At 38.3% G+C, this 10,138-nt stretch overlaps 1 protein-coding gene across 4 annotated transcripts in view; it reads right to left on the bottom strand.

Moving 5' to 3' along the window:
• Window positions 1-966: 966 nt before the first annotated feature.
• The window catches only part of LOC121941996 (glutamate receptor 2-like), a 68,725-nt gene continuing 59,553 nt past the window's right edge, over window positions 967-10,138 (bottom strand). For 2 of the 4 annotated variants that reach the window (XM_042485063.2, XM_042485064.2), the window contains exons 19-20: window positions 9,062-9,237; window positions 5,854-5,994 (exon numbers count right to left, since the gene is read on the bottom strand). In XM_042485063.2, the coding sequence (XP_042340997.1) occupies window positions 9,067-9,237 (171 nt within the window). In that variant the 3' untranslated portion in view covers window positions 5,854-5,994; window positions 9,062-9,066. Of the gene's footprint in view, window positions 5,995-9,061; window positions 9,238-10,138 lie in introns of all 4 variants that reach the window. The other 2 variants (XM_042485065.2, XM_042485066.2) reach the window with 1 other exon arrangement.

Raw genomic sequence — 10,138 nt, 5'->3', positions numbered from 1 at the left:
CCTTTGACCTCTTGGATATGAAATGTCAGAACTTTATCAGTATATCCTCTTAAACATTTGTGTGAAATTTGACTTTATGAATTCTTGAGTTACGGTAGGAATATCTTAGTAATGCAACCACAGTGTCACCTTGACCTTGACCTTTGACCATGAACCACCAGATTATAATTAGTTTACTTTTCAGTCCTAGTGGGTGTTTGTGCCAAATTTGAAGAAATTCCCTTAAACCAATCTGTAGATATTGCATTCACAACAAGATGGCTGCAAGGTCAAAGTAACCTTGACCTTTGACAATCAAATTCTAATCAGCTCACAGCTGAGTTCAAGTGAATGTCTGTGTCAAATTTGAAGAAATTCTCTTGAAGTGTTCTTGAGATATAGCTTTCAAAAAATGAGACAAATGCAAGGTCACCGTGATCCTAACATTTGATCACCAAAATCTCATCAGTTCTTCCTTGAGTCCAGGGTCACAGGGACCTTGACCTTTGACATTCAAACACCAGATTCTATTCTGTTCATTCTTGAGTCCAAGTGGATGTTTGTGCCAAGTTTAAGGAAATTCCTTCAAGTTTAAGTCGTTATGAACATTTGTATCAAATTTGAAGAAATTTTGTCAAAGTGTTCTCAAGAGCACAGAGTTTTCACAAAAATGAGACGAATGCATGGTCACCATGACCTTGACCCTTGACCACTAAAATATAACTAACTCCAACTGAATGTTTGTGCCAAATTTGAAAAAATTGCAAAAGGCAGGACAGACATGCCGACAAACAGACAACCAAACAACATAATGCCTTCGGCCTCGACTATCGCTGGTGCAGAGGCATAATATCGATTTAACGATGCAAAAAACTTTTATGGGCCTAAAAGAAAAGATTATTCTATATTCCATGTCTGCCAATAAATCCCTTAACTGCTACACTCTGGACCTTTAATTTCCTCTTTTGAAAAGCAACTAACAAGATGTTGGTCAAAATTCATGATTTTAATAAAAAATGAAATTATACCAGAGGAAAAGTCAAGAAGTGAAGAGTGATCATTTCTACATCTCTGTCAATGGTTGACACGTCTGGGAGCCATTCTGCAGTGACTCTCCATCCCTTAATCATAACTGCATGGAAATCTCAAGATAATTACCACATGTGGTCATTGCAAAAATGATATGAGTCCATGAGAAGAAATGGAAGTAGATACCTTGACATCTTCAGCTTCACTTAAACCAGACGCTGATCACGTCTTGAGCATTTATCATGTTGTGGGAGAAGCTTTTCAGCTAACCAGCTAGCTTCTAACTAACAGCACAAAGAACAGCTTCCTGGTGAAAGAAAATAGCAGACTTGAGTTCTGAAAAGCATACACTATACATAACAAGAACCACATTAATACTGCAATTAATATTGTTAATATTATTCTTATTACTATCATTATTAAACACTAAAATGCAGCCAGGCACAAAGCTTCAGGCTGACAAGTTCATCTGAAAGAAAAAACTCAAAGTGACATGCAAACGTTCTCGTCATCCAATCTTCTTCTTCTGCGTCATCCTCATCTCCATCGTCAGTGCAGTATATGTAAGAAAAGGAAGGTCTCTGTTCACAGTTTCTTGTCCACCTCTCAGCAGTGAGAGCTCTTATTGGCTCAGGTTTCAGTATCAGCAGCTGCCATTGGCTGAGCATGGAGAGCTCTGATTGGTTCTCAGTCTGTTTGGCATTTCATCCAGTTGGCTTCAGAACTCGTATGACAATACTGTGTGCATGTGCGCGTGCCGATGTTAGGGTGCGTCATGTGTGATGATGTATGTCAGTTTTCGGGTGAGTGCTTTTCCAGAGGTGTGTTTTGTGTCTGTGTTGGTGTGCTGACTATAGACAGGGCTGGGCAATAAACCATTTATATGAATATATATTTAAAGGGGTGCTCCACTAATTTTGTGAAGAACAGTTGCATCATATCTTCAGTGGCTCTGGGGGAGCTTTTTAACCCTGGGAGACCTGTGAGAACTGACATGATTTCTTTGAAAAACTTGTGAGGAAGGAAATGAGCAACGAAGAAATGACCTAAAAATTAGCAAGAAATTAGTGGAAAAAAGTACAAAAATAACTTGAAAAATTGCAAAAACAACCAAAGAAGGGAAGGTAAAAATAATAAAACAACAACAACAAGGAAACCTGAAAAAAACAGCTTTACATACAATAATTCTCTAAAAATACTTTTAAATATATAATTATGATAATTTCAAATATAGTTCAGTTTTAGAAATTCTCCCCAAGCCTTTTAAAAACAAATTTCTTTATTACTAATTTCTTACAATTTTCTTGGCAAGTTGCTTATTGCCTTTTTCCTCCCACATTTTCCAGAGAAATTCAATCAAAAGTATAAATACTTGTGAAAGAAAAGTGATGTCGATCCAGGTTTCAAAGGGTTAAGTTTGGAACAACTGATCCAGATGATGTTATGTTGTCTTATTTCGCTGCTGGAGACTGCAAATTCTGTTAAGAAATATGAAATCTTAATCCTGAGAGATAAAAAAAATGGCTGGGTAAATATTTTATCTCGCTAATCATTTCTGACTGTGTTGATTTCTCTTCTCTCTGGTCCTCTGATGTTAGGAGAATATGGGATTTCCACATTAGGTTGTACTGAAGCTAATTAGGATTCTGAGGCCTGAAAATCGTAATTCTGTTTTATTTAAATGGAAACAAATAATATTCATTTGTTCATTATGGCTCTACTGTAAAGGTGGTAGTAGCTTGAATAAAGTTGCCCAATGCTATTGCAAGACAAATTGGAAAATTTAAATTTTGGGAAGTTTATTTATTTTCTTTGGAAAAGAAAAACTCTTAAAATGCCAATTTCCAGGGTGCAGAAGACTGTGCCAGAAGCTTTGGGTCCACTGACCCAATACAGCTCAGTGGGAAGTGCTTCCTAAACAATTATCAAGATATGCCTCTTTGACAAGAAAAAACCTGCAGTCTGCAGGCATTAGGTGAGGGAAGGAAATTTTTGCATGATAATGCTAAAAACTGCCCAGATACAGGTGGCCTCATGTGAAAGGGCTCTTTAATACTCCAAGCACCTTTTTTTTCAAAGATGGCACAAAATCACCTTCAAACAGGACAGCGAAAGACAGCACTCAAGTCTCAAAAGGGCCTGGACGCCAGGGACTGTATTCACAAATATTCAGAGAATCTTCCTTGACAGCTGCTAACTTAGCCTTAAAATTTCTAGCAAGGAGTCCTAGCTTAGAAATAATTTAGGCTTCTATCTTAGTGAGGAGATGTGGTTAGCCCCGTTTCTAGGTATGATGCACTCTTTTAACAGATGTGATTGGTTGTCAAAGACACAGCCTTTTGTGAGCCTGCAAGGTGTGGACACCTAGTGGAAATAAAAAGAACTGTGTTACAATATGAGACCATGAAAGCACTGTTTGTGTGATCACACTGCTGCATATTTGCAGTGGCAAATATTGGTGATATATCATTACTGCATTGGGTGGCAGATGTCAACACATCTCTAATGAGGTTTGCCATAAACATTATCCCTGCGCTGCCTAACCTGGAGTGTTTCATTGACTCACTGTCATTCAGAATTTGGAGAATATTTCTCCTTCCTTTTTGTCATTCCATGGTATTTTCCTCTGATTAAGAAACTCTAAAGCATCTTAAAAGTCATCCTCCCTACTCCCAACAGTTTCTTCATCTTAGGGACTAAGACGCTTTGTGGACAACCAGGACTCAGTCTTAACTTTAAGGAGAAATTATTAAAAATGTCATTATTCTGAGAATTTTCTTAGAAATTTCTCACCAGGAGCAAAGTTTTCTCATTTCAGCTCTGGGTGTGCCTCCTCACCTCTCTTAAGCCCTCAGAAAAACAGTGTTGTCACACCCTAACTGGGCTAAAGGAGAAGTACACCAAGCTGCTCTCAATTCTTTATTAGGTGTCCACACATCCTGCACAACTGCCAATCTGAATAACCCTCCAATCAACTCTGAGGAACTGTGACATCCAGCGACAATGAACTGAAAAAAGGAAAATGACAGCCAGTACCAAATATTAAGGGGCTACTTCAAATATCTTAAGAAACTCTGGATATTAAAAAAAAGTTTAACTGACTTCATGGGATCTGTAATGGATACAATATCCTTTTGCCATATGTAATCTGACCATTATATGAGAGCCAAAAACAGCTAAAACAATCATTTTACATATTACAGTGCAAATGAGAGTAAACTAGTGAATAAAATTAATTTACAGTGAAAGTTAAGGTAATACACTAGAAAAAAAAGTATTAACAGGATACTATGTAGCTCTATAACTTATCAAATGGAGGAGTATATTTGTATTTGAATACTTGTTGATATTTTTTTGGCTTTTGTTTGATAATTTTATTAATCTATGAGTAATTCAGTAAACTAACTCAGTGACCTCTTTTAAATCACTTCTCAAAACCCATTTTTATAGACATGCTTTTATGTGATGTCTATTTTTATTCATCTACTTTTGTTTGTCTTTTGATTTATTCTTTCATTCTGTCCTGAGCTTGTTTGATTCTATTATTAGTGCTATTATTTCCTACTTTACTGCTTACATTATTTGAATTGTATTTACTCTTATTAGTATGGATTACTGTTATTCCAGTTTTTTAATTGAGCCTCATTTAATTCTGCTTCAAATTTTGTCTGGCCTTAGTTTGGCATTATTGTTTGGCACGTATTGTTATGTCATCTCTGCAAGAAACCCTGTTGCTTCTACTTTGCTTTGTATGTTAAAGCACTTTGTAAACTCTGTTTTTACAGGTGCTATAGATATAAAGTTCTAATAATAATAATTATCATTATTAATTTATCATGAAAAGCCCCACAGTGTAGGATTTTAGTGTCTTTATAACTATTGTTATTGGTGTTTTTTGTTGAAAAGTGAGTCAATCTCATTATAAACTGCTGCTGTCTATGTTTTGCTTTCAATCCAGTTATTCTCAGCGTCCCAGAGATGCATTTATTTGATATTTTTTGATGCTACCACTAGGTGGCACCAAATTCACAAATGCTCACATCCTACACAAAGGGCCTTTCAAATAAATTATGGTGTATCAACATACATTTTGACTCATTTTTTTGCCCATCCCTGTGTATAGTGTATGTGTTCATTTTGTGTGTGTGTGTGTGTGTGTGTATCAGTCCATGCATCTCTTGGGTCTGGTTAAAGTCTCTACTAATTAGGGATTTTCAGGCAGAAATAAGGAAAACGATTAATAACAATAACATCATTATCATTATCTGCTATCACAATTACTAGTATTTCATGGATGTGATTTTTCAGGACTTCAGTTTTTCTTCGTAGCACTTTGTAGAACTCATTTCAAGCACAACTCTGCTTCCATACCCACAATTCCTGATCACATCCCTGATTCGTGTAGTTATTGCGTTAACGTCTGCATCACTCTTTGTCCTTATTTTCTACAGCCTCCATGGCAAAAATCTATGAAACAACGACGTGTGTTTGTTTAGAAAAATGTCCACTGTGCTTGATTGTTTTTTTTATGAATTTGTAAATGACCTGCCATCTTTCTCGCTGATGGTCAAGTGATTCACTTCGTAGGTGGGCAGGTCTTTGCTAAAGCCTGACAGCCAAGTGGTGGGAGGACAACATCTGTCCAGTCTTTCTAGGCTAGATGTTGAAGAGCGAGATCAGGAGTCCTCAGAGAGATATGATTGGCTAAACTCCAGATTGTAAAGCGGGGCAGATCACCCCACGGTGAGTGGCAATCGGTCACCGAAAGGAGATGACAAGCATTTCCACTCACTTTCAGAGGGGAAGGGTGGATGTGTGTCGATTGGCTGTAAGGCACTGGCTCGGGTGTGGTCAGGAGAGATCAGTCATGCTGAGGCTCATGGGTAATCCTGGACGGAGGTAAGCCACCGGGACACGACCATTCTCACTGGTCGATCCTGTGATGGATAGACGAGCTTTGGAGCGCATTGCATCTGTGAATTTCATCTGGACAAGGAGAAAATATGTTAACCAAGTTTTAATCAGAAACACCAAAACTAGATACACAGCTGCTCCTGTCTGCTCTGACAGAGTATCAACCTTGAAGGAACGAGTCAGTCAGTATGTTTACGTGCACAGTTAAGTGGAGTGGAGCTACAGTCATAGCTCAATTAGGTCATTCAATTGGACTACTGTCCTTGTCCAGCAAGCGGCAAACAAGTTGCATGTCAAACAGTAAAAACCAAGCCCAGGAAGTGTGCAAGGCTCAGATGCAAATTTAAAATTGTGGCTAAAAGTGGAATTACACTGATCAGGTCCATCACGTGATTCCCACGGGCCAAGAAAGACTTTTCCCATTGACTTCAGCATTGATTTCCCAAAACAAAGACACACACACACACATAAATATATATATATATATATATATATATATATATATATATATACACATATAGTTTTTGCAATACAAAATTAAATACACCATGACAAAATATCATTCCACATTATCCGCTGATTATGCAGCTCTTTGCAATGTTTTTTGCATTTTTAGACATTATTTTCATTCCTCACGATTATTTAAAAATACATGTTGCCTATTAGGCTATATGCTACATGTACACACACACACACACCATAGGAAGAGAGAGAGAAAGCAAGAGAGTAAGAAAGCAAGAGAGAGAAACAGAAAACTGTAAATATTTGAAAATCTACATTTCCTGCAGCCACTGAATGCATCACGGCACACTGAAGCATTATGCAACAGATGAATGGAGAATGTGTCTAAAAGCAATGTATCGGATTATGTTTGCATGTTACAGTATGGCCAAAAGTGTTGAGAGACATCTGAGGCAAATCAAATCCTTAAGGAGGGAACACTCACATCATGTGAGAATGAATTCTGGTTTGGAGGAGAGAAACTTTTTATATTATCTCATTGTTAAAAATATATTAGTATTGTGAGTAATGCTGCTACAGCAGCTCTGCTTGATTTCTGTTTCTTTAGAAATAATATGCTCCGACTAAAGCTTTTGTTTCCTGAAGAAGAGTAACAAAGCACAATACATATACTATAGTATATCCTGTCTCTGAGGTAGCCCAGTCAGCTCCTTCAGGGAACACAAATTATATTCATCAATTCAAACCTTATCAGTTGATTCACTCGCTACAACATTTAATATGGGACACACGATATACTCGCCCTGCAGAGCAGCCACGGAGAAGGCGAATCTCCAACACTAGTGCACTGTGGACCACACAGGAACATCAAACTGTTTCATCTAATTGGTGAATAGAACCAGACTGACTGAAAACTTGTGTTCTAAGCAGCAGAAGTTGGAGAGTAGTGTGACTAACTCACGAACTCACGTTACCACAGGTGATCTGCCATTTAGGTGTGACTTCAATCAGGCCGTGCAGGGCCATGATGTCCCATACTGTATGTGTTGTAACAAGTAAATCAACTTTCATTTGTTCTAACAAGATGTCCAGTGTTTGACGATGCTACCAGTCCAAACCATCCCAAATTTAAAATGAAATCATGGGCGTTCCTAATGAAAAGCTGACATTAAGACAGATGGAAGTGATTGGCCAATGAGTCAGTCAGTTTAAGAGGATGATTGGCTAAGGAGAAAGGAGAAATTGAGAAAGGCGGAACAGGTAAGGGGGAAAAAAAGTGGATTTGGGTAAGAAGACAAGAAGGAGAGCGGAAGAGAGGAGAGTAAAGAAGGAAGGAGAGGAGGACAGAGGAGTGCAGAGAGGGTAGGAAAAGTGGTTAGGAGGAGAGAAAAGGTGAGAACGCAGGGATAAAGCAGGGATAAAGGAGGTGAGCAAGCTGTTGGGTAATGAGTGAAAGGAAAGGAGTATCACAGCCATATACAGTTTTGACCAGATATTTTGTCTAGACTCTTTTACATGTTAGTTTTGTTATCAAGACCAACTGCTGCATTCACGTCCGGCCCTGAATAATCAGTAAATTGTAGCACTCAGCTACGCCAGCCGGCCTCAGTGGCAACTTTTATCTTATTGTCTGATCATTTTATGAAGCAAAAAGATTCCATGAACATGGATCCTAATGAAATCATATTGTTCAAAAGTGTTTAATGACATTTGAGTGTTTTTACTTCAGAATAGTCCATGCAATACCACCATCAAAAAATCAGAAACGAAGCTCTGCTGAACTAAAACTTGGCATCATTTTTTTCAGTCCTTTTGATAGGATGAGGCTATCAGTTAAAAAAAAAAAAGAAAAACAAAAGGACTGGGCTAACATGTGTATCATTTTATTAGTTATTTCAAATAATGATGGGGCCTTAAAAATATCTTAAAATTAAGGCTTAAGTACCTCTGTTTAATAGAAATACTGTTTTCATTCTCTAATTATCTCTTCTTTAATGCCACTGTCTTTTGACTATTGTTAAGACGTTGAAACTAAAGACTCCCTTTTAAAACCTAATCAAATGAACTTGGTTCTTCCGAAACATAAGAGGAGAGCAATGAGCACTGAAAGAAAACAGTTTTAAAAAACAAACAAAAAACAAAACAAAACAAAATCAAAATTATGATAATTCTGTAACTTAAATAGTTACAATAAGTAAGTATGTAAGTATGTAATTAAAATAACTAGCTAAATTCACAGTTTTTCCATAGTTTCTTTTTTTATTTTTTTAAAAAAAAAAATAAATCTCACCAATTAGCTCTGGGTTCAAATGTTGAAATACTTGTGAAAGGTGTCTTAAGGCAAAACAAGAAAAGTGAGTTGGCTCTAGGTATCAAAGGGTTAACAGCCTTAACCAGGAAAAGAGAAGCATTAAAGTCAATGAAGACACTGGGAATGTTGAGTTTCACTGATGGTAGCTTCACTGCAATACAAAATGTAAAGAGGAAGCATTAGGAAAAAAAAAAATTCAATTTTTGATCACTGAGGCCCAGTGAAAGTTTGCCACTGATGCTGCTGTTTACCACCATGATGTGAATGCAGCTGTTTGAATGAGAGCCAATCCAAAGCTAACAGTCTAAACACTGTCTATGACTGAAAGGTGAGGAAAGTTTTAGCCATCAATCATCGCTCTCCTACCGGTCTTAGATCTTGACACTCTCAATGCCGTAAACGTTGTAGCCCTCTTTATAGGTGGCGTAGTTTGGCTGGTGGCTGGGGGACAGCAGGTTGAAGTTGGGGGCGTGTTGAGGAGAAGACAGAGTGTGTGTGTAGTTTCCTGTGTGCTGGGGGGACGACAAGGTGTTGGCTGCCACCTTCATGACAAAAATAAAGTCATCGTTATTGCTTTACTGATTGTGCCTCTGGAAAAGTGATGACTAGGGTTGGGTACCGAACTCTGTACTGACTCGGTACAAGAGTACTGACCAAATGACTTCAGTACTACCAAGTACTGATTAAATCAAGTGATGCCAAATTCTCCATGTCCCTGCAGAGAGCGCATCTTGGTGAGAGAGTGCGCCACGTTCCAGCTGCAATGTGGCCACCAGAGACGTTCACGGCCACTCTTGACAGTGGACAGAACAAAACTGGGTTGCAATCAGAACCACAGGCTTTATATGAAGATGGAAAACCTGACAGCTTCCCCAAAGTGAAGCTTTTTAGCCCGCCCCTCCATGTTAGTGAATGGTGATAGGCTAAACTAAAAATTCAAAGCACACGCCAAATAAATGTTTCCCAAAGATAATTTCTGTCACTGAAGGTAGTTCTCACCTCCCTGATGTTTGTTCAAGTGATTGTTTTTATGATAAGTTCAGTTTTAATGAGTTATTCATTTCTACAAAAAGGGGAATTTCAGCCATGACTGACAGCTGTGACAGCCAATCCATGCATTCACATTCAATGGGGCTGCTCATGATTAGTCGGACAGGTGTTTTGGCGAGGATGCCCCCACCGTGGAGATCCCTACATCACAGACTCCGGCTCTGAACGACATCACCAACACAAGATGGCAGCAGCTGTATCTGGGATATGTTAGCTTCACTTAAGCATAATGGGGGTAAGTCCATCCATCTTCATATCCAGTCTATGGCCAGAACGCAGCACAGTGGCACCAGGTGGAAAACTTTCCTGTATGCAGCTGTCTGCACCTGCTCTGTGCAGGCTCAACTGCATCTGTCGTATGTACCCACAACCTGAGGCATTAATCTGGGCTTT

Source organism: Plectropomus leopardus, chromosome 3 (assembly GCF_026936395.1).
Source record: "Plectropomus leopardus strain MGB_pleo_1.0 chromosome 3, ASM2693639v1, whole genome shotgun sequence".
NCBI classification, from domain to species: Eukaryota; Metazoa; Chordata; class Actinopteri; order Perciformes; family Serranidae; genus Plectropomus; species Plectropomus leopardus.
The sequence above is the reverse complement of the archived record's forward strand: the minus strand, read 5'-3'. Positions and strand labels throughout refer to the sequence as shown.